The 25,649-nt window shown below is 44.4% G+C and overlaps 1 protein-coding gene across 1 annotated transcript in view; it reads right to left on the bottom strand.

Moving 5' to 3' along the window:
* COL4A3 (collagen type IV alpha 3 chain) overlaps nt 1–14,243 on the bottom strand; it is a 167,651-nt gene extending 153,408 nt beyond the window's left edge. Inside the window, exon 1 of the mRNA XM_004610850.2 lies at nt 14,154–14,243. Within this exon, the coding sequence (XP_004610907.2) occupies nt 14,154–14,243 (90 nt within the window). The remainder of the gene's footprint in view (nt 1–14,153) is intronic.
* Between the last annotated feature and the right edge of the window lie 11,406 nt (nt 14,244–25,649).

The raw sequence follows: 25,649 nt of genomic DNA, 5'->3' as shown, positions 1-25,649 counted from the left end.
ATTCAGTACAGTACAGTCCTCCCATTGCTCATCGATTTGTTTGAGTGGGAGCCAGTAATGTTTCATCGTGAGACTTATTGTTACTGTTTTTGGCATATCGAATACACCACGGGTAGCTTGCCGGGCTCTCCAAGAGGGGCGCAGGAATAGAACACAGGTGGGCTGCATGCAAGGCGAATTCCCTACGGCTGTGCTATCGCTCCAGCCCATGGAAAAGAGACAGGTGCATCATCCAAGAACTTTAAAATTAGCATTTGATCACTCTGTTTCTCCATCCCTCCAGACCAACCTACTGCCTTAGAAAGCATCCCAGAGCCCTTAGCAAGGTTGGCCTAGTTCTCAAACCCTGCTGTGTGCATGGACCCTTTTAGAGCTGGATAAAACCCAAGGTCTGGTTGGTCAGACACAGACTGGAGTTTCTGCCTTGCAAACTGGGAGGCTGGGCTGCTGGTCCTTTGAGTGAGGTGCTCATCACCTCCTCCAGGTTTGGGTTCATCTCCCCCCACCCACCCCCATACACTCTAGACCTCCCCCATGTCAGCGGTAACAAGGACTCGGCTTCCGTTTCCTGGCCCAGAAGTCTCACACCACACCTGGTGAAATGGCCTGATTCCCAACGAGGTCAAGGAGAGGATGGCAGAGATAGTCTGATATGAGTCAGAGATGCAAGTTTTCATCACATTACCTTAGGGTGGCCCCAGGCACTGCAATGTGGACCGACTCTCACCCATAAGCACAGCCACAGTAGACTGCTTCCTCCAGTCTCTCTTAAAATATCATTTGGTGTCAACCCTAAAATCTGATACCATGGTCAGCCTCACACAGGCCATCGGGCTTCTTTCTCCCATCCAATGAGCAATTTTTTATCCTTCTTGTTTGTTAGTTTTTTTAGCCTTATCCAGTTGTGTTCAGGGCTTACTCCTGGTTCTGCACTCAGCAATCACTCTTGGCAGGGCTCAGGAGACTGTACAGGGTTAGGTGGAGTGAACGGGGGCGTGCCACATACAAGGCAAGCACCCTAACCACTGTACTGTCTCTCTGGCTCCTTCATAACATAAGCATGATGATCCTCTGGGATCCCGCCCACCCTCCCCCTAGCCCCAACACAATCCTCAGCCCTTTCCTTTTTGAGAAAATCAACTCAGACTGTTTCCTTCTTTTGGTTCTACTCTTTAACCCAACTCAGCTAACCCAAGAGCTGTGAGCTTGGAAATGTCTCCCCTCTCTGGAGGACTGCAATCAGCTATTAGTATTTCTTAGAGTTGTATCTCTATAAGGGGTTCATTTGTGAGCCAGCTTCTCAGAGTGGAGCCTGCCCCCTCAGGCTGGGCAGACCCCTCCTTTTGATCACCACAGCCCACCAGCTCCTGGAAGATACCGCCATCAGTGTGGCCCATCTGTTTCCTGGCTGTGGTCTCCCTCTAGGGGCTTCTCTGGACTGATTCAAATGAATCCCCAACGTCTAACCACACGTCAAAAGCTCAACCCTAATCTTTTCTTCCCACTGGAACAATCAATGCAATTAGACCTAGACTACAACATATGAATATTGCAACCAGAGGTTCAGGAAGGATAGGAATGCAGGAAGTATAGGAAGAAATGGGGAGGAGGAAAGAGGCGGAAGGAAGGGGAGAGGGAAGGGACAGGAGGGAAGTCTTGCACATGGTAGCCCTACTTCTATCCCAGGCACCCATAGGGTTGTGTAGGCACCTCCATGGGTCTCTCCTGAGTACAGAGACAGGAAAAACCCCTGGAAACTGCTGGGTGGAGTCAAGGCCACCCCCTACCATAAACAAATGTCTGAGTACTAACTTTGCATCAGGCTCTGAGTTGAACACCATCTGCAATAACTATACTATTATCATTTACAGATAAGAAAAACAGAGATCCTTTGGAAGCGACTCATCCAAGGTAACTGGTGGCTGCCTACTTGATTGAACTTCTCTACTGATGATTTAGTTTAAATCCTCAGATGAAAGGCAAGATGGGGCCAGGGAGATAATATAGCAGATAGAGGGTGCTTGCATGCAGCCAACGTAAGTTTGATCTCCAGCATCCCATATGGTCCACAGAACACCACCAGGAGTGAATTCTGAGTCAGGAGTAAACCCTGATCATCGCCAGGTGTGACCAGTCCCCCTAAAAAAGGGAGGTGGGGGCTGGAGTGATAGTGCAGCCAGTAGGGTGTTTACCTTGGACATGGCCGACCCAGGTTTGATTCCCAGCATCCCATATGGTCCCCTGAGCACCGCCAGGAGTAATTCCTGAGGGCAGAGCCAGGAGTAACCCCTGCGCATCACCAGGTGTGACCCAAAAATCAAAATCAAAATAAAATAAAGAGGGGTGAAAGGTAAAATACAGCATGTTGGTTATCAATATAGCTTTTTTTTTCATTCTCTTTTCCTAGCGTTTGCTGCCTTGTGATGTTTTCAGGGCTGGTGAGGGGGTGTTTGTTTTTATAATTCCTCATGCACATTAATTACATTTTGGTAACTGGGAACTATAGTTTAATATATTGAATGGTCATAAAACATAATATGAGACTGACACCCAAGGACAGTAGAGACGGGAATATTGCTCCATAGTTGTTGGAAGCCTGCCTCGTGAACTGGGGGAGAAGGCAGCTGGAATAGAGAAGGGATTGCTAAGTCAATGATGGTTGGAGGGATTGCTCAGGATGGGAGATGTAGGCTGAAAGTAGATAAACTAGATAAACTTTTGAACATTGGAGCCAATGTTAACTATCTCAATTTTCTCCAAAAACATGAAATAGATATTTAGACACAATTCATATCGATTTTGTCTTTAATTCAAATGCCTCATTGTGACATATATTTCTTTTTTTTTTTTTTTTTTTGCTTTTTGGGTCACACCGGCCGGCAATGCGCAGGAGTTACTCCTGGCTCTTCACTCAGGAATTACTCCTGGCGGTGCTCGGGGGACCATATGGGATGCTGGGAATTGAACCCAGGTCGGCCACGTGCAAGGCAAATGCCCTACTTGCTGTGCTATTGCTCCAGCCACTGTGACATGTATTTATTTCTTAGGGCAAATAGTTAAACTATGTGCCACCCAGAGAAATGATCTATAGCTGTCATTCTCTTCTGGGGTCTGGACACTGTTTTACATTGATCCACACTGCCCAGGATAGAGGTATGGGAGACTGTGTTGTAGACACTTGAAACGGGGATAGTCCCAACTGAGATACTCTAGAAGTCAAAAAAGGGACAAGGGACCCTAAATTTTGATAGCATAATATAGAAAAATATTATAAAGTGTCCTTTAATGTCTTTAAAAGTAGCTAGATATTGAAATGATAATATTATCATAAAATACTCTAGAGTTAATGTTATCTGCCTTTTCAATTTTTTTCAGTGTGGATCTTGCAAAGCTTTTAATTACTGAGGCACTTCAGAGCGATAACTCATGTTAGAGTGCTATCGGATGGCAGGATCTCGATGTTTCTTATCTGCACTTACAGCTGGATGTAAGAAGTACAGAGTCAATGCAATCCCATTCAGTCCTGGTTAGCAACTGTGTCTGCAGCCAGAGGCCTTAATTGGAAGCTATGTGAGCAGCCCCAGGAAGAATGGAAAGACTGACAAGGTGCTTCCAGAAGGCAGAGCCAACAATTACAGGCAGTGAGGTAAAGACAGAGCCTGGAGTTAGCGCCTGTCTTACCAGATTTTTATTGATGAAGACAGTTGGGAGAGTTGCAGTGGAAGTACTGTTAGTAAGCTGCTGCGGGGGTCCTCAGGATTTGGGGGCCACTTCCAGCAGTGCTTGTGGGGCCATGCAGGATTGGGGATTCAGACTGACCTCCAACAAGCAAGGTCAATTCTCTAGCCCCAGAAAACAGCTATTTTTTTTAAATGGATATACTCCTGGTTTCTTAATTCTCTCAAATTAACAACAGAGGTGCAATGAACAGCCCGCAGAGAAAGCCTGTTAGGATTAGAAAGTTTAGACTGAGGACCTACATACATAAACTTTGCAGAACAAAATATATACAAAATATATATGTTCTGAGCACCATCTAGTTTTACTGATCTCAGGATTTTTTTTTCTCCATGGTGGATGGAAACCTTTTGGCCCAAAGGTCATGGCAGGAGCATGGGTTGGTCCTAGGGATGAAGAATTACAGGCTTTTTTGCAACCCTGACACCCCACTGTTGGAATCCTCCACCCAGAGAAGTGAGGGTTTTCATCAGTTTAAGGGCTGAATAAAGCCAACCTCAGTCACAGTTAACACAAGGCAGTCCCGGGCTCTGAGCAACACTGCCAACACTATAAGGGAAATACAACTTCACTGCATCCCATTTTCCCAGGTATTATGCCTGAAAACAAATGAGGTGGTGTCACCCCAGAGAAACACTCAAGAAGGAAGGGCCAAGGTCAGAGAGGAAACTGCTGGCTTCTTCACTGTGTTTGGCCTTGATGGCCACTTCAGTAGGAATTTGCAATGTTTGGAGGAAGTACACAGTAGTAGCAGGTGGGAGAAGGCTGACCCAGACAGTAGAGACATGTGGGTTCCCCCCAGACCACCACAACATAATTCCTTCCTACTGGGGCATTCCCCTGAAAGGCATGTGGGGATAATGTCATTTTCCCTATCAGGGAAATCTTTGAGCTGAGAGCTGGATGGGGTGGGGCAGGCTGGGATGACACAGATAGCTAATTGCCCTCAACTCTCTCACTTATATTATCTTCCTGTGGGTGAGAGTTAGCAGACAGAAGAAACAAGACAGATTCATAGGCCTTGAAACAGTAGAAGAAGAAATAAAAAGAGAACAGAAATAAATCCGTGTAAGGTGAATGTGATCAAGAAAAATTGCACAATAGTGGATGGACATGGAGAGTATCATTCTAAGTGAAATGAGTTAGAAAGAGAGAGACAGACAGAATGACTGCACTCATTTGCGGAATATAAATTAGCATAATATGAGACTGACACCCAAGGACAGTAGACACAAGAACAGGAATATTGTTCCATAGTTGGAAGCCTGTCTCAAGAGTTGGAAGAAGGCAGCTGGGATAGAGAAGGGATCACTAAGTCAATGATGGTTGGAGATATCATTCAGGATGGGAGACGTATGCTGAAAGTAGATAAAGGAGCAAACGTGATGGTCTCTCAGTGTCTGTATTGCAAACCATAATGCCCCAAAGTGGAGAGAAAGTATGGGGGAAATTGTCTGCCATAGAGGCAAGGGGAGGGATGAGATGGGGTCGGGGGTGCTGGGGACATTGGTGGTGGAAAATGTGCATTGGTGGGATGGCTGTTTGATCATAGTGTGACTGAAACACAAACATGAAAGCTTTGTAACTGCATCTCATGGTGATTCAATAAAATAAATAAATAAATCTGTGTGAAGTGATTCAAGAAATTTTTTAAAAATGGGGAGAGGGTCAGAGATCTAGTACAGTGGGCAAGATCTAGTACAGAGGGTCAGAGATCTAGTAAGTGCTGACCTTAGACATGGCTCACCCAGGTTAGATCCCTGGCCCGTCACATGATCCCAGGACGCCACTAGGAGTGATCCCTAAGCACAGAGACAGGAGTAAACCCTGAGCACAGACAGGTGTGACCCCAAAACCAAAATTTTGAAAAGGGTAAGAAACATGAAAAAAGACAACAAAACCCAAGATAGACTCCAAATAAAACTGCTAAAATAATACCTATCATTAAATATAGCAGACAGCAACCATCGTAGTGAATATTTTCTATATGATTGATTACAATGTGACAGACAAGATAAAAGTGTGGTATGTTCACTAAGCCTTTAAATTCTTATAATACAGAGGTGGGGGAATCTGTCCTTTTGCACTTTATGATGAGTACTCAGAGACTGTAGAAATAGTTTTTTTATTATTATTAAAAAGCTAATAGAGAATAGCTCTGGAGCTGTACTCCACCTTAAGGGTCGCTTGGTAGACTCCAAGCCTGAGAATTAGAAACAACAGAAGAGAGAGTTTAAAATTGGAAGATAAACAGGAAATGTGCCACAGAATTTAATGCACATGGAAAATAGATTAAAAATTGAAGGTGAAGGGGCTCAGCCTGGATCCTCAGGACATCACAATTATGGCCAAAGTTCCACCAGCTCCCAAACGTAGAGCAAGTACACAGACCTCCTACATGGTGGGGATGGACTTTTGGCTTTGTGGGAGACTAATGAGCTCCGTGTGTCAGGACAAAGAAGCAAGGAGAGGGGAGAGATTGTCCAGTGGTTCCCAAATCCCAGTGGTCCAAATTCTACCTATAGGTATTAATCAGTGCATTTATAAGATGCAACAAGAAGTCATGTGATAGAGTAACGATAGTTATAGTGATAACACGGTAACAACGTGTTAGGTGCACTAAGTCATCAAATTCTCATAATCCAGAGGAGGAAATCAGTGTGAGGCTGTGTTCCATAAAGTCTGTGGTCCAACTGGAAGCTGGGAGAAGAGAGAAACTTACCCCAGGAGCAAGGCACAATTGAGAGGATGTAGGTGGTCCATGAAAGGTACCAAAGAAATAAGGAGACTTGAAAGGAAAGATGAGAAGCACACACCCTGAGAGTGCCAGGAATAGAGACAGAGGGAGACACGATATAGAAAAAGGAAAGTCTTAGAGTTTCCAGGATTTGGTGAACAGTATAGTATCTGATTAAATATTCATGGAGCAGGAGATTAAAAACACATGGACATATACATTGTAATGTGAATAACATATCCCCAAGTATTGACTCAGTTGTATACACAGAAATTGTTGCCATCACGATATGGCCTATTCTCCCATCATTTCCTAATTTAAAAGACCTAAAATGTCTCCCTATGTTTGGAAATTAAGAAAAAGGCGTACGAGGCCAGGAGTTGGTATAGTGGTTAGGGACATGTCGAATGTGTTAGAGTCCTGGTACCACAGGTTGCCCCAAGAACCAGAGGGTGTGTCTCTGGAGGTGCCCAGCAGCACCTGGGTAGCTGGGCACTGCCCGGACTCAGGCAGCATCACATCCTGTGGTCCTTGGGCTCAAGCGATGGCCCAATGGTCATATTCACTGGAGAGGCCCTCAAATTCCTGAGCATAATTTTGGAGGCCCCAGAAAATAAATAAACATCTACATGATGCATGGGATAAAACAGTAACAATAAGTCTCTCAGTGAGAGACATTACTGGTGCCCGCTCGAACAAATCGATGAGCAACGGGATAACAGTGACAATATTGTAAGATACATTTATTAAAATGTATGATAGCAGTAAAGCCAAAGTGTGTGGGTGAATTTTTTACCCTGAAGGCATTTGAAATATTTGAAGTTCTTGAAGAAAACCAAAACACAAAATTGAAGTAGATTCTGCTGTTTCTTTAATACTTATTAAAACACACACACACACACACACACACACACACACACACACACACACACACACCCCGTTTATAGGATTGGAGTGATAATATAGAGAATAGGGTGCTTGCCTTGCATGCAACCAACCCAGGTTTGATCCCAGGCACCCCAAGGTATGGTCCTGGAGCACAGAACCCCATCAGATATGGCCCCTGAGCACAGAGCCAGGAGTAAGCCCTGAGAACCACAGGGTGTGTTCCCTCAAAACAACAACAACAAGAAATAAACACCATTTCCAATAGCACCAATAGTGTCAAAACTTAGAAATTAAAGAATTAGAAAAATAAATAAATAAATGATAATTAAATCCCTTAAGAAACAGACACATAAATAAAAACAAATAGACCTGTACTTGAATAGTATTTTGTATGCACTTTTGTAGATGTAACTGCAAATAAGGCCACAAAGAAGATATTCAATAAATTATGTAGAAACAATTTATATACATGATAAAAGGTAAAAATTGTCTGCCACAAGCAGAAAACATTCCTCCAGAATTAAGGCTCTTCAGTGTAAAGTAGTTAAATTGTAAAAAAAGAATTAATGAAGTATATAATCTGAGGGAAGAAAATTATTTTTCAACAAGATACAAAATGCAAAAAGTAAAGATAAAGATGCTGAAGTTTGAAATTATACTGTAAAAAGTTATGTCATGAAGTCCTAATAAACAAAGAAAGAGAAACATAGATTTGAATGAAAAACCATTGCATGTTTGAATGATGAAAGCTTAGTATTCAAAAAGACAAATAACTTTTAATTTACTCAAAACAAAAGGACAAAGGTCACTATAAAGAGGCAAAGAATAGATTGTTCAATTCAATCTGAGGGAAATATAAACTGCCAATTAAACTATAAAAAGATTTACAAACTCACAAGTCAAAACAAGATCCTATTTAATACTCATTAACACCTAGTTGCATCAAGTTTTGTAGAGGATATAGAGAAATAGGTACCTTGGTACCTGATTGGTACAATAATTTTGGATTCCAGCTAATAATTCTTAATAAGAGTAAAAAAAAATCCTGGAAACTCTTTAGCTCCACCTTGGAATTAGGCATATACTTGTAACGGTATTCATGCAGAGATGTGTATTGCAAATTTGTAAAAGAAAAAGTAGAAACACTTGGTGTTTAGGGGAATGGACAAATAAACTTAGTTGTGTTTATGTACTCCGATCCTATACAGCATTTATCACAGCATCTGTATACAAATAAACATCATCTAGAATCATAAACATGGATCCAACCCAAACCCATAATATTGAGTGACACAAGTAAATTCCAACAGGTATGTATCATGTGAACTCATTCACTGCATTCAGCAGACCACAAAAGAATAATATTTATTTTTTGTCAAGACTGTACACATACAGACACAAAGTATAAATTGAAAATCATGCAGAGGAATAATTTGCACAAACCTCCTAGGATGAAAGAGAGGAAAATTTTAGGACAAAAAAACACTGGGTTTGTCCTTTCAGCCTTGCCACAGGGAACTTAGTTTACCTTAGAGCAATGGCCTTTCTGTATGGACACAGGAAGACAGTTAATATTATGCTTTGTAACTTGAGAGCTGATTGACTCCAATAATATTTACTCCTGGGCATCTGCTTTATCAACTCAGTTGCCTTTAGTTCCTAGCACCCCAAAAGCAGGGTCCCGACGAGGGACAGAATGGACCAAGGGCAAGCTGTAAGCTACCCCGGCATCAAAATGGGCTAGGCCAAAGTGCCACAATACTCAACTATAAGTTGTGAACATGGTCATAGACAAATGCTGTCATGATCCAAAAATAAAGACGAGACTAGGACCCTGCTGGGGTTAGGAAGACTAACCTGGCCTGAGGACTATGGTCGGGAATATATAGTGAATGTCCTCAAAAAGAACCAAACTTTAAGTCTGATATATCTCTTACTGTGCTCATACAGAATGACATTGCTAGAAATATTAGAAGTAAATTTACTATAACTATTTAAGCGGATTACTAGCTGAGGAAGGAAGAAAGCGACACATCCTTGTTTGGATCCCACCCTTGAGCAGATCTCCTAGTAATCTGGAGTAATCTCCTTAGATGAGATTTTGTTAATCTCCTGAAGAAATGGTCTTACCCCTCTTTGTTGATTTGTTAATGTTCAACCCACCTTTGTGTCACCACCCTATGTTATTGCTATATAAGACTGTAAGCAGGAGAGGCAAGACAAAGAAAAGCAGAGGCAAGACACAGAAGCAGAGGTAAGACAGAAGACACAGAAGCAGAGACAGAGAGAGGCCAGAAGAGACCAGAGGAGAGACTACAGAGACAGAGACAGAGATAGAGAGACAGACAGAAGAGAGCACAGTGGCACACACAGAAGCAGAGCACAAGGAGGAGCCATCCCGATTTGGTCCATACAGATCTGGTCCATACATAGCAGCTCGAGAGCACCGAACTCGAGTAGCACGCGCGCGAGGAACTATCCCGAGAGCCTGAGAACAACACACCACACACATCATCACCCCCTCACGCGCACGCGCCTTTGTAATTTTTTTTACAGAAAATGACTTTCTGTATTTCACATTGTTTTTCCTAAAAAGACAGGTCTAAGAGTAAGCATACCAAAGTATAAAAGTATTTGCTTTATCTCAGCATAGAAATACTGGTGTGTCACATTAGTTTGTTTGAAATATTTCCTAATCTACTTCATTTCTTTTTTAAATTTACAGACAAAATTAATCCAAAGAGCATCTTTCCAGAGTCCAGTCATTATTTGGCTCCTGATATTTATTTGCAATATTTTGGAGCGATAGCACGGTGGGTAGGGTGTTTGCCTTGCACGCAGCTGACACTGGTTCGATTCCTCCATCCTTCTCAGAGAGCCTGGCAAGCTACCGAGAGTATCCCGCTTGCACGGCAGAACCTGGCAAGCTACCCATGGCAAATTCTATATGCCAAACACAGTAACAACAAGTCTCACAATGGAGACGTTACTGGTGTCCACTCGAGCAAATTGATGAACAATGGGATGACAGTGTTACAGTGCTATCTTGTTGAAAATATTTTTGGCTTTATCTTAACTTATTTTTTCATGTTAGATACATTATACACTGTATTCTTACCATAACATAAGCTAGAGAGAAAAAATTACCCAGAGATTCAGAGGTAAGATGAAATACATTGGCAATATATACTAGTTATTTAAAATGTTAGAAAATATCAAATATCTTATAAATAGTAACTGTATTATATATTTAAATTACATTTATTTAACTTTATTTTATTTATCCCATTAAATGTATTTAAGTGAATTGAGAAAGATATATGTATATAATTTTTGATTGAGGTAAATTTTTGTATTTTAGTTTACAAGACTGTGTGTGTGTTGTAATCTAATTTTAGGTGGAAAAAAGGGAAAGCAAAACCATGGCATCTCAGACACAAGCCTCCTATTTTGGGGCAATGCTATAGAAAGATGTTTGTAAAAGAGGGCCTCTCTAGTTTTTCTCTCATATCATTTGTCTGTTGAGACAACAAAAAGTATCTCTTAATTTCAAATGGGTGAAGTGGTTTTGGGGGTATACTGGAGGGCTAAGACTGGGGTGGGAAACCAGAAGCAAATAAGCAGGGAAGTTTTGTTTGGGTGCTCCCCAACAAACTATAGGCAGGCATGGATTTCTCCTCCTTGTGTGAGTTTCCCTGTGAGCCAACACCTCCACGAAATTGCCTTAGGAGAAATGCTGCTGAAGGATGGCAGAAATTTGGAACAAAACTATGTCCTGAACTATCACAGCAGAGTAGTACTGTAGCACTGTTGTCCCATTGTTCATCAATTTGCTCGAGCAGGCACCAGTAATGTCTCCATTGTGAGACTTGTTGTTACTGTTTTTGGCATATCGCATACGCCACGGGGAACTTGCCAGTCTCTGCCGGGCGGGCGGGATACTCTCGGTAGCTTGCTGGGCTCTCTGAGAGGGATGGAGGAATAGAACCTGGGTTGGCCGCATGCAAGGCAAATGCCCTACCCGCTGTGCTATTGCTCCAGTCCAGCTGCAGAGTAGAAGAAAAATATGATGGCCTTCTGACAAAAGTTAGACCTCACTTATACATTGTTTGGTTCTGTGCTGTTTTACCCTTTATCAAAAAATCCACCCAGTGTTTATTAAGTCTTGCCCTATGTGCTAACTTGGAGAATTTGGAAGCTTTCTCATGGAAAATAGATTCCTAGCTTCTCCCCCAAAAGGAACAAGGTTCTGACAAATGAACCTGAAGTCTGAAGTGTCCATTCTGGAGTGTCTGAAGAGACTGTAGCCTACCCTATAATCTCACTCCTGACCTCACCCACAAAGGGTTTCAAATTCCTCATTTGCCAGCTCACAGAGACACTCGGAAGTCAAGTTACCCTGTACAGAGAGCAGTGCTGGCTCCATGTAAGCCATTATCAACTTAATTTTACAGAATTCCTCCTATCCACAGAATGAAGATTCATTTCATGGTATCTCATGACATTGTGTCATTTGGCAGGAAGTGTTATTCATAACATTTAACAAAGACCTCCCTCAAATGATGATGCGAATGATAGCTTAATTGTAATATCGGCAAAAAAAAGCTAGTAAGCTTTGACTAGACTTTTAGTCTTGGATATGTAAAATATAACAGGATATGAAAATAGAATTAAAGGCAGGTATTTTGGGGGATGGAGCAATAGCACAGAGGGTAGGGCATTTGCCTTGCACGTGGCCGAACCATGTTCAATTCCCAGCATCCCATATGGTCCCCTGAGCACCGCCAGGAGTAATTCCTGAGTGCAGAGTCAGGAGTAACCCCTGTGCATCGCCAGGTATGACCCAAAAAGCAAATAAATAAATAAATAAATAAATAAAGACAGGTATTTTTATAAAATATAATTGAAAATAGAAGAGAATTTGAAAATGGCTTTTTATTTTATCCATTTGAGCCTGCACAGTCAGCTCACAGGATTTGCAGGCAGATCTTTGCATTCATGCCATTCGTCCACTCTTCCTCCACTCTCCTCCAATCTCATCTCTGCTTTGAAACCTCGAGCATGTACATGCGAAATCCTCTCCGAAATTCTTAATTCTTCCCCAGATCTCCTCAGAACACTTCCTTTAGTTTTGTGCTTGTGGGGTGATGTGCACAGGATTGAAGCTGGCAGATGACCTGTGCTATCTTGGTTGAGTGTCATCCAGCATGCTTAGAAGACCAAGCAACCTGGGTGAAGCATGCAGTTACATGAAGAGATTACATGAGCTACAAAACCCTTTAGAATGTAAAACACAAAATCATCCTAATCTAAACTGATAGAGGAAGGCGCTATTAACTTTAACTCAGTTTTACGTGAACAACTATACCACTGGGCAAAAAGAAAGAGCAGTGTACTGGTGTGGATGGGTTTGTAAGTTGCAGAAGGATGGGAACAGCCTGGTATCCATTGTATTAAAACCTAAAAGTCCCTCTCTCCCCCCACAAAATTTAGGATATTAATTTCATATATACATATATGAATTTTGTATATCCTGAATATACATTCAGGATATACAAAATATGAGTCCACATGTATATGTGTAAATGTATATTTAAAGGTCTGGAAAAGAGAGGAAATAGTAAAATGATTATTTGTTTAGATCAGAGAGGGAAGAGAGGAGTAATGATAATTAAAGAGAATTTTAGCTTTATCTGTAATAACAACTTAAACTTCAAGTAGAAAACATTAGTAAGTTCTAAACATCTGTTCAGATAATGAAGTTATGCAACTATATTCCTAAGCATAATCTCAGTCATGAAACTTAAAATTGGAAATGATATTTAAACAATATCACCACCTTAAGTTAAAATGTAAGCATAAATAAAAAATACAGAAGACATACAAAGAGTTAAATTTTACTTTGACAAGTTAGACTAGGGGAAGCGAACTCCAGCAATAATAACAGTTTGGCGGACACCTCATTAGCTCCAAGAAGAAGATCTAAGAAGCACTGGACAGGCGCGGGCTTAATCCTGAGCCCAGGGTCTCTCACTCCCAAGCCCGTATCCCAAGGACAGACTGTTCTCTGTAACCTGATGTGACTCCCGGATCTTAGTGACCGCTGGATTTTCCATGACGGCATTTGCCCGGAGAATACTGGTGGAGCGCAGGTAAGCAAGTTTTGACAAGGAGAAAACAGGCCCCGGAGAGATCAGAGTTCAGTGTGAGTGACAGGTACAAAGGGGTAGGGCTGGCACTCACTCCGGTGCCCGTCTGCACGTTCAGCCCCTCTGTCGGGCCATGCTGTGCTCTGGGTCACCAAGGAGACATCCTGTGTCTGTATCCGGTGTTCTCAGTGCCTCACCCATGGCGACTGTCCATTACCCACTCTCATTTTTTTTTTTGTCTGTCTGTTTTCCCCTCCTGCTCTTCTCTTAGGCTATTATCTATCAATCATCTATTATCTAGCAATCATCTATCTAATCTATCTCAGCTATCAATCAACCATCTATCCTGTCCATCCATCCATCCATCCATCCATCCATCCATCCATCCATCCATCCATCCATCCATCCATCCATCCATTCTATAGAATCCATGCATCGTCACCGTATCCAAAGACTCTGGAGACCTTTCCCCACTACCTGACGCCAAGTTTCCCCGAGCTCGCGCCCTTCACCTGTCGCGCGGGCAGGTGGGTTTGTTCATGCCCCCACGCCCCCCGTTTTTGGAGCGTGCAGCCACGACCTCCGCAGCCCCGCGTGTCCAGTGCCCGCGACGGGGCTGGGGCGCGCCGCCCGCCACTCACCTTGCCCTGGGCGGGCTCGTCGGCCACCAGCAGCAGCAGGAGCGGCAGCAGCAGCACCGCGGGCGTCCTGGGCGAGGCCGGGGGGCGCATGGTGAGCCCCAGCGTGTCCTGCGGGCTCTGGGGCCCCCGCGTCCCCTGCGCCGCACGGGGTGGGCAGCCCGACGAGAAGCTCCGTCTCCACCGCCCGCCGGGGACCGAGTCTCCAGGCCGTGCCGTCCGTCCCTCCCCACCGAGGCTTTTGACTCCAGGGGAGGGAGGTGGCTCTGACCCCGCCCTCGTCCCCCCTTCTCCACCCCGCCCCCCCAATTCTCCAGGCGCTGTCCCTCGGAGCCGGGAATCTTGCCCAGGCCAGAAGGGAGCGCGCGCCTGGGCGGCAGGAGGGCGCGGGTCCCGGGTACCGGATTGATTGGGGAGGGGACGATCCCCGGGGGCCTGGGGCGAAGGCGGGGCAGGCAGGTTTTGGGGGGGTCGGAGGTGGGGACCTCTGGGGGTGTGCCGGCTGGAGGGAGTGGCCAGCGGGCGCGCCCAGATTAAGCCGGAGGCGCGCGGGGCGTCGGCACTCGGCCTGGCTCCCGCCGCGGTGCCTTCGCTCCCCTTCGCCAACCCGTCCCGACGTGCAGCCGTCGGACTTGGCCTTGGCACCAGCCTGGGGCGCCTGGATGTGTGCGCACGGTGGCCGGCGCCCCGCGAGGTAAGGCTTCCCCCCGCTGATCGACCGGAGAGCAGGCGGCTGGCACCGTGGCGAGGGTGTCCCGGACAGCCGGGCAGGGCGGGACGGGGGGCCCGGGGGTCAGCAGAGGAGAGTTTGTCTGGCTCCCGGGCTTGTCTGCCTGCCTGGGTTTGAGCTGTGTTTTGATTAATTGGGAGGCTCGTGTTACCAGCCTGGCAGGACTCTCTGACACCCTGGCACGCTGACATGCCAGGAGCCGGAGGCAGCTGAGGGGAAAGAGAAAGCCATCCTATTCTCTGCCGCTCTGAGCCGGCTCTCAGGCCTCAATCTAATCTGCGGAAGCGCGGGGGAAGCCAAGAGGCAGCTCTGTCCAGGTATCTCCCTCCCTGTGTCCTTCCTGGAGGAGGCAGCCTTGGTGGCCGGCGCGCAGCCTCCGGCTGGTTAAGGCCGCCCTTTCCAAGCCTGGCCGGTTCCTGTACCACCGACAGCTAAGGAAACATTTTTATTTAGATCTCTGTGCAGAGCGATGCCATTACATACATGAAATGACAAGTAACTCAGAATTTGTGTTTCGGGAATGCAATGATGGAAGCGTTAAAAGGCATGTAGGCTGGGGGCTGGAGTGATAGCACTCAGCTATCACTGAGTAGGGCGTTTGCCTTGCACGTGGCCGACCCGGGTTCGATTCCCAGCATCCCATATGGTCCCCTGAGCACCGCCAGGGGTGGTTCCTGAGTGCAGAGCCAGGAGTAACCCCTGTAGGCACGTGGGCTGATAGGTTTTCATCATTGTGCTGGATACCGCGCTCCCAATGCAGATCTAGAAAACGCTTGGCATCACCAAGCAGTCATGAGCACAAAAGAGTGTTTTGAGACAACTAGCCCAAGCTGAAACCTGCAGGGGAAATGCCAGTTTAGAGGGCACAGGGCCTGCCCACCCTGCTGACATCTGTGCTGGGTCACCTGTGTTCACAGCTGGGGAAGTGCTGGACTTCTAGACAGGCTCATGCAATTGGAAATGCCATTTGTGTCCCCTTCCAAGTTCACAGACCACCTGAACTCTGGTTCTAGGTTAAGAGGCCCCTCTCTGGAACACCAGTGCTCACGTTTCCAGTGGCTGGTCTTCAAACACCAAGTGTGATGTAGGTGGTTAATGACTGATGCTGGAAAACCACTTGCTTGCAACTAGAATGGATGCTGTTAGCATATTAGTTTTTACGTGGCTGAGCCTTGCTCTTTATTTTGTTTTTGTTTTGTTTTGTTGTGGGGCCACACCCAGTGATGTTCAGGGGTTCAGGCATCACTCCTGGCAATGCTTGGGAGACCATATGGGTTGCCAGGGATCGAGCTAGGGTCAGTGGCATGCAAGGCAAGAACCTTACCCACTGTTCTATCTCTCCAGCCCCACCTTACTCTGTAAACTCCCCCCCCCAGCCCTCATCCTTTTCCTCTTCTTTTCTTTTAATGTTACTGATGAGCATATGCCTCTAAAAATCCTGCTATCCTGCCCACCCCCGGTTAATCACACCAGATTCTCTAGGGAAAAGATTTGGAATATGTTTCAAAACCTCCTGCAGGTTTCCATGTGCAATCAAGTTGCAGAGTTCACTGTTTTACATACATATTGCAGCTGACTCCAGTGATGAGTCTCCACTTGACAGAACAGTGAAAAGGATATACTAAATTTCACTTTGACCTGTGGTGCAGGAAGCATAGAAGTTGCAATCTGCTACACAATAACTTCTCCCCACAGATGAAGAGATTTCTTCTCCAAACTTCTCTGAGCAGCCTTGTTAGTTGGGGGACTCTGTGGATGACATGAGAGTGTACACAAACTCAGAGACACATCTTCCATGAACTGAGATCACTTCTTGGAGAGAAATGTCCTCAGTGCTAGAATTAAACGCACCTCCTTTTTTGATCTTTATTGCTAAATTGCAGAAGTGCCTTTTCCTGAAGACAAATCCTTTTGACAGAAGACTGGGCACAGTTTTATCCACTTTGAAATGGGAAGCAGCCGTCTACCACAAGTGACTTCTGACAGGAAAGAAACTTGTGGGACAGTAAGTTGGAAGCAGTGATTAAGAGCTTGTTCTCTGGACTAGAGTCTGGATGTTGAATCCTCTCTCACACCATTTCTGGGATGGTGTCTTCTGGAAAATGGGTATAAACGATGGTTGTCCCTCAAGGAATTGAAAGGATGTAATGCCATAACCCACTAAAAGCCTTTGATGCAATAGCCCATTAGAAACTCTTGGTTGGGGCTCTCTTAGAAAACAGCACATGTTAGAGCCATAGTCCAGCGGGTAGGGCGTTTGCCTTGCATGCGGCCGGCCCAGGTTCAATTCCCAGCATCCCAGATGGTCCCCCAAGCACTGCCAGGAGTGATTCCTGAGTGCAGAGCCAGGAGTCAGCCCTGAACATCACCAGGTGTGACCCAAAAATCAAAAAAAAAAAGAAGAAAAGAAAAGAAAAGAAAACAGCACATGGTAAAATCTGATGCTCCAGTGTCATAAAGGAAGTCAAAGAGGACTGCATGAAAAATAGTGGCTCTAGGGAGATGCTTTGATTAGCACACTTAACTCCACTGATGCCAGCGCACTACCATGACATCCAGAACCCTGCCAAAGGGAATCCCTGGGAACAGCAGCTTTGGCATTCTGGAGAGATGGCTGGGTATGCAGAATCTCACGGACTGCTCTCCACCACCAGTTAGAGCCAGAATTTACCAAGACTCCTCAGCATTCAGACATGCATGCCTCTCTGAGAAGTGATTTGTCTTAAAGGGAGATTTTAGTCTAGGAAGAGGGCTCAGTGGGATGATTGCAAACTTTGCATGCAGGAGGTCCATGTTCCATCCCCATGGTCCCTGAGCACTGCTGGGGGAGATCTCCAAACACAGAGCTATGAGTAGTCCTTGAGCACTACTGGGGTATGACCCCCCAAACCATAAATAGGCCAATTAAAGTTAGAGTTAATCACCCAGCCCTCACCTCCCGCCAATCTGTCTGCCATCTTGTAGAGGAATGGATGGTATGCTACTGGAGGGTGCCAATGACCCAAAGTCCCTGATCCCTAAAAATGTTGTCTTGAGAGGGAAGAGAGTTGATTTTTCAGAGCTCTGTTCTTTAAAAATAGTAAAAACCAATTAACGTGGTCTCTCTGTGTGTGTGTGTATGTGTGTATTTACAAAGGACACAGAAGTTTCTACATTTGATTTCTATGCCAAGAAAGGTGTTGAAATCGGGCATCAACTTTTTTTTTTTAATTTTATTGACTCACCGTGAGCTATAGTTACAGGCTTTCATGTCTGAGTTACAATCACACAATGATCAAACTCCCATCCCTCCACCACTGCACATTCACCAACACAATATCCCCAGTATACCCCCACCTTTCCCACCTCCCACTGCCTATTGGGCATCAACTTTGACAAGTCCTATCATTTCTTTTTCTCCATTCTTTAATAGTCCTTGTCTGTTGTCTGCACAGAACTTAAATCCGGGGTGCTTCTCTTTCTGTGTACTTAAATGCAAACTCCATTAGGGATACTGTTCAATTCTATTGTTAAATGAATGAAACTGTTTACAATTTTCTTAATGAATGAAATTGAACAACTTGATGGGCAGATTCCCCCAGAATTCACACCCAGGCCTGGTTTTTCCCCCCTGAAGTTCACAATCTTTCTACAACCTTCAATGTGTAGGGCTATGCCTCTGCTTTTAAAGCACTGACTTTCTCAACCTGCCTATTACTCTTTCTTTTTCCTTTAAGAATAATAATAAAAAATTCTCCCCACTTAGGTATCCTTCTTTCCCCAGAATATTCTCTTTCATTTTAAAAAAATTTTTTAAAATTTTAATGTAGAAAAGTCACAATGATTGATATGATTCTGGAATTAAAATTGATTAGATAAAAAAGCTGCAATATTAAAATCGTTAGATATAGAAAATCAATCTATGTAAAAATTGTTACATCTGATCATGGGGTTAAGTCCTTCTCTATGAATTTATTGAGCTGTTTGTTATTTTAGGAGGTGTCACACATGTGACTATGGGGTTCAATAACCTCAGGATCTATAGTATGGGCCAATGCATGAACAAGACAGTGTCTCTAGGAGGTGGCCGTTACTTCTTGGGCTCTTGGAAGTATGGGAGGCTGGGGGGAGTCTACGCGCTGAAAATAAAAAATCACAACAGCATTCACAGCCTGGGCACTAGGTACCTGAGGTTATTCGCAGATTGACACCTCTGCAGAGAATTGCCTATCCTCTTTCCAATGCCTGTAAACAAGACCTCTAGAACTTCTTCGGTTCTTTTTGAATCAGAGTCATTATCATCAACTCATGTCAGTTCTTGAAAGTTTCAGCTCCACTGTTTACCTAAGCCCAGGATCCTACCCTACAGCCTATACTTACCTGCTGGGGATTATGATAACCTTCTAGCTAATCCCAGACCAATTATCTCTCTAAATGCATTTCCACATTGTTTTCCAAGTCGCACGTAAAATTATACATTATATTAGAAAGGGCAGGTGATGTGTGGTAATCCCCAACTTCCTTAGTTGTAAGTAATCCCCAACTTTGAGACTTACGGTAACAAGATAACTTTCTTCCTTTATACTTGGGGAAGGGGGTTTCTGGGGTGGGTGGGAATAAACTGTTTATCATAGCCTCTCCCATACATTCCTATTTAACATGTTCTCCCTTGATCACCTCGAAAGGAAAGTGCAAGTGCCAAATCCAAAAAGATGCTGTAAGACCATCCATCTGGCTATAACATACAGATATTACCTTCACTCACATTTCATTGGCCAAAGTAGCCATGTGCTCACATTTTATTTTGTTAAGGGGGAGAGGGGGAACATAAAATTTATCACATGGCTGCAAAGAGAGCAGGAAATAGTTGGCAAACATTAACAACGCCCATCACATCCACAACGTCACTTGCTTATTTCAAAGTTCCCAAAGGACTCTCTTTGCCTTTACTGCTTTCACACTAATGATCTCTCTCCTATGTGGGATATAAAGAGAGATAGCGGGGGAATAACAAATGGTCAAAGACGGAAGGACCTGAGGACTGGTCTACAGAATTGAGCTTTACCTAGAGGGTGGATTGGGGTGGGGGGTGGTGAAAGGAGAAGGAGACAGGAATGGAAGCAGACACTGGTGTTGGAATCTTGTTGCATGAAACCCTATGGTTTATGCCATTGTACATCATGGTGCTTTAAATAAAATAAAGTTCAATAAAATCGAAAGAAATTAAACATAGAAAGTGGTTGTCTAAATCAGCTTTTGCAAAATCTTGTCATCTCTCACTTTTCATTATTTCAGCTTCACCTTCTTATCTTGTGTCTTTCTGCTTACTGTTCCCTCTGCTTTCAGCTGCACCCTCTTCTTTGGTTTCTCTTCTGCTTTGACAATTAGATCAAAGATTGTAACCACTAAGGGACTTCTGATCAGGTTTTTATTAGATGGCACAGAAAGTGTCTTATATTTCACCTTTCTGGATTACAAATTCTTTGTAATCCAGAAGTATCACTGTCTTCCCGTTGTTCATTGATTTGCTTGAGTGGGCACCAGTAACGTCTCCATTGTGAAACTTATTGTTACCATTTTGGGCATATATCGAATACACCATGGGTAGCTTGCCAGGCTCTGCCGTGCAGGCAGGATACTCTCAGTAGCTTGCTGGGCTCTCCGAGAGGGACGGAGGAATCAAACCCGGGTCAGCCTTGTGCAAGGCAAATGCCCTACCTGCTGTGCTATCGCTCCAGCCCGGATTCAAATGTTTAACATAACTAGAGTATGCAAAATGAAATAGGATTTTTGTACAGAAAAACTGCACTTAACAGAGGTACATGATTCAAGGAGTTTCGTAAATGAGTATATCTTGTGAATCCCAAATCCTAGCCTTGATGCAAAGGTTTTCAATCATGCCTCAAAGATCCCTCCTGTTTCTTTGAAGCCCATCCATTCCTCTCTCCACACCCAGTTCCACGCCCTCAGACCAGCTTACTATCCCTCTAGATTATTCAGAACTTCCTAGAATTTCACATAAATGGATCCCCCTTTATATGTGACCTCTGTGACCTGGCAAACAATATTGAAACCCATTTATGTGTATCAACCATCTATTCCTTTCTAAGGTTAATGGGTAGTCGATTACATGGGCATCACCTTTTTCAAAATTCTGTTTCCCTGTTATTGGATGTTTCTGTTGTTCCTACTTGGGCTGCTGAAAGGAAAGCTGCTGTGAATTTTTTTGGTACTGGACTTTCAGCGGACATGTGTTATTTCTCTTGGATACATACTTAGGCTGTATCATGGGGTAGATGTTTGTTCAGTAAGAGAAGAAACAATTTCCCAAAGAAGTCATGTAATCTTGCATTCTAGCCAGTAGGCATGGGACTTCCGGGCACTTCATTTATTTGTGTCACATTCTTCTGGCATAGTCAGTGTTTTACGTTTGAACTATTCTGATGAGTCTATAGCGGTATGTCAATAGGCTCTGAATACAAATCTTGTTGAACATCTTTCCAGGTACTTAGTAATCATTTGTACAACTTTTTTAGGGGGAGGGAGTTGGTTGGGCCACACCTGGCAGAGATAAGGTTTATTCCTGAATGTGCTCCAGGGACCAGATGTGGCGCTGGGAATTGATCTGGGAATCAGCTCTGTGCCAAGCTAAGAGCCTTAATCTCTGTCCTATCTCTCTGGCCCTAGTACAATTCTTATTTTGGTGAGGGGTAAATACACTGGTTGCTTCTCGTCTTCCCGTTGAATGTAATTATGCATTCTAAGATCCTTTTCATATAAAAATATTATGTTAACAAGTCTCCTTCTGTGTCTTTTCACTTCCTTACTGATATAGTTTGAAAAGGAATATTGGGGACCAGACTGATATAGCACAGGAGGTAGAGCATTTTCCTTGCACACGGCTGATCTGATCTCGATCCTGGGCATCCCATATAAACCCCTGAGCACTGCTGGGAGTAATACCTGAGTGCAGAGCCAGGGGTAACCCCTGAGTATTGCTGGGTGTGAACCAAAAAGAAAAAGAAGGAAAGAGGGAAGAAGGAAGAGAAGGAGGGAGGGAGGCAGGGAGGGAGGGAGGGAGGGAAGGAGGGAGGGAGGGAGGGAAGGAGGGAGGGAGGGAGGGACAGAGGGAGAGAGGGAGGGAGGGACAGAGGGAGGGAGGGAGGGAGGGAGGAAGGGAGGGAGGGAGGGAGGGACAGAGGGAGGGAGGGAGGGAGGGAGGAAGGGAGGGAGGGAGGGAGGGAGGGAAGAAGAAAGGAAGAAAGGGAGGGAGGGAGGAAAATGCTTTTGGGAAGAGGGGGTGCTAGGCGTGCCCCGCAGTGCTTCGGAGCTATTATTAGAGGCTGTGCTCAGGAGTGACCCCTGACAGTGCTTAGGAAACCATACGAAGTGTCAGGTATCAAATTGGGATCAGCTGCATCCAAGGCAAGTACTTTACTTCCTGTGTCCTCTGCCCCCACTGTTTTGATGAAGTCTGGTTTATCAACTTTTTTTTTGTACAGTCGATGCTTTTCTTATCTGAGAAATTTTTACTCATGATAAGATGAAAAAAAATTCCCCCACGCTTTCTTTTTTTTTTTTTTCTTTCTTTCTTTCTGTTTATGGGGATACTGGGCAGTGCTCAGGGTTTTCTCCTGGTTCAGTAATCACTTCTGGAGGGGACTCAGGGAACCATATGGGGCTCTGGGGATCTCTCCAAGATTGACTGTGTGCAAGTGTGAGAGCAAAACTGATGCTGTGAAGTCTCAGTTAAGCCTCAGTTTCTGTTTCCCTGGGGCAGGACTTGCAGTTGCTGGTAAACTTCCAGTTGAGTAATTTGCCAAGAGAAGAAATTGGGCAGTTGGGTCTGGCCAGTCATGAAGGGTCCCTGTCCCCTCCTCAGAAACTGTTGCTAACCATTGCCTAATTGCTGACCACCATTGGAATAGGGCCGATGCTAAAAATAGACCAGCCTATAAACTGCTTTTTAACTCTGAACCCTATATAAACTGCTTGTGATTTGGAGTCGGGGTCCTTGTCAAGACTCCACTGTGTTGCATGAGACTCGGACCCTAGCTTGAGCTAGTGCTGGCTTGGGGTAGCAATCAAGTTCCTTTGCTTTTGCGTTATCATGTGTGGACTTGGTCTCTCCGCAACTGGGGATTTGAAACCCGGGCACAACATCTGGTGCGTTGGCTGGGAACCGTAGCGGTTGAAATCCCTCCACATACGATATAGGAACTTTACCCAGGTTTTGCCAATTTAGAAAAACCAGACCAGGTTTTGCTGGGTTAAAAAAACTGGACTGTGGGGGCTGGAGTGATAGTACAGAGAGTAGGGCGTTTGCCTTGCACGTGGCCGACCCGGGTTCAATTCCCAGCATCCCATATGGTCCCCTGAGCACTGCCAGGAGTGATTCCTGAGTGCAGATCCAGGAGTAATCCCTGTGCATCGCCAGGTGTGACCCAAAAAGAAAAAAAAAAAAGAAAAGAAAAACTGGGCTGTGCCGACTCTTTCTTGCCTGGCAGGACGGACGCTAGTCAGGGGGCTAGCAGAAGGGTCCGATTGCGGAGAGGGGCAGAGGACCTAGGCGGACGCGCCAGAGGGATGCTGGCTGGGTAGTATGGGAGATGTCCCCACTACTCCTGGGACACCCTGAGAACGGTGGACGCCGTTCAGTAAGGAAACGTTCAGGGTGTCAGAATCTGGTTCAGGGGCGCGCATTGTTGGAACATCTTTTATGGCCATTATATGTCTGTTGTCTGAGTGTCATATTCTTGTTCTGTCATTTGTCCAGTTTCTAGTGAGTCTTTTTGTCTCTGGCCCCCTAATTCACCATCTAGTCATGGGTCAGAATCAGTCGACCCCACTTTCCCTTGTGACTGGCCATTTCAACAATTTCAGGTCCAGGGACACCGATGAAGAGAGGTAAACTGATAACTCTTTGTCCTGGAGAATGGCCAGCCTTCAACGTTAGCTGGCTAGCAGAAGGTACTTTTGATCTGGGGACCATTCTGAAAAGTTAAAGGTAAAGTTTTTTTTTCCAGGACTGGGGGGACACTCGGACCAGTCTGGTCTGGCATGAACTAGTTGAGAGACTCCCTGCCTGGTTAAAAACAAAAAAAAAAAAGAGTGTTTTGAAACAGTGCAAAGATAAAATTAGGCTATACCAAAACAGAGCTTTCTCATGCTTTCATAAACATTGACAGTCCAACGAATGCTGCTATTTAAAAGTTTGGTGAGTACCAATGGCCTCTTTTTGTGTCTGAAAGCATGTTTGAATTGTGAAATTGATAAAGTTTTGCTGTAAAAATCTTATATTTTGAGATAGCACAGCAGGTAGGGCATTTGCCTTGCATACGGCTAACCTGGGTTCGATTCCTCTGTCTCTCTCGGAGAGCCTGGCAAGCTACCAAGAGTATTCTGCCCATACAGTGGAGCCTGGCAAGCTACCCGTGGTATATTCTATATATGCCAAAAACAGTAACAAGTCTCACAATGGAGACATTACTAGTGCCCACTAGAGCAAATCGATGAACAACAGGACTGCAATGCTACAGTGCTAAGAAAAATTGATGGTTTAAGGGTTTTCCTAACTTCAAAATTAAGCCAAAGAAGGTTTTCCTATGTTTCATGTAATTGATGGCTTAAGGGTTTTCTTATGCTGGTATGTTGATGTATATTTGTATTTGCACTAGGTTATTAGAGTATGAGTTGAAAGTAATCTGGTACATGAAAACAAGTTTAAAGAGCAATGGGTTAAAATCTGAGTTTCTAAAGTTATAGAATTATTTGCAAAATTCATGCCCTACCAGTGTTTTATTTGATTTCTGAGATTGTTGGCAACCTAAATTTCAGGAGCTACTGAAACAACCAAGAATATCCTGCCAGCACGGCAGAGCCTGGCAAGCTACCCGTGGCGTATTCGATATGCCAAAGACAGTAACAACAAGTCTCACCATGGAGACGTTACTGGTGCCCGCTTGAGCAAATCGATGAACAACCGGACAACAGTGCGACAGAGGGACCGAAACCACAGAATTGTGCCTTCATAAAAGTTAAAGATATTGAGCTTTTCTGCTGAAGCTCCAAACTAGCTTTCTTTGACTGAAGGAAAAAAATAAATAAATAAAAGATCATTTTAAAATCCAAGCAGCTACAGGCAGCCTATTTGGCTTTGGTATTTTCTGAAAATGGGAAAGTGCATGAGTGATGCACAAGGTCCTGAGCCTCCCAGCAACTGTGGGCAGTGCCCAAATGAGAAACAACTAGCCCGTTTTCTCTGAGTGTTTTAATCTGTTTCCCTAGAAATTGGAATTCCAAAGATAAAGTTTCTAATGTAAAGTGAACTTTTGCCCAGTAGATATATATTATAAGATCTTTAATTGTGAGCATTGTAAACCTTTTGAATATTGATAGGACTGATGAAAGTACGCCAGAGGTAAATGAGATCACGATTAGCAACTTCCTTCCAAATTTCTTGGTAGACCAAGCTATATTAAGTTCAGTAAATAAGGAGGTTGCTCATCCTTCTTAAGGAGGTTTCGTCAGAACCCTGAACGAACGGTTTGAGGCTCTTCCTTTTCCTGGGGCGAGCAGATATCACTGGGCTACACTGGCACTTGACAGGAGAGAATGGAGACGTTACTGGCGCCCGCTTGAGCAAATTGAAGATCAACGGGATGACAAGTGATGACAAGTGATACAAATAAGGAGGTTAAAACCTGTGCGAGATGAGTATAAGAAGGGAATATAAGTGTGTATTTTAAGTAAAAGGGATGATGGATGGAGATATCATTAGTGGAAAAAGG

Source organism: Sorex araneus, chromosome X (assembly GCF_027595985.1).
Source record: "Sorex araneus isolate mSorAra2 chromosome X, mSorAra2.pri, whole genome shotgun sequence".
Classification (NCBI taxonomy): Eukaryota; Metazoa; Chordata; class Mammalia; order Eulipotyphla; family Soricidae; genus Sorex; species Sorex araneus.
This window is presented reverse-complemented; position numbering and strand designations above follow the sequence as displayed.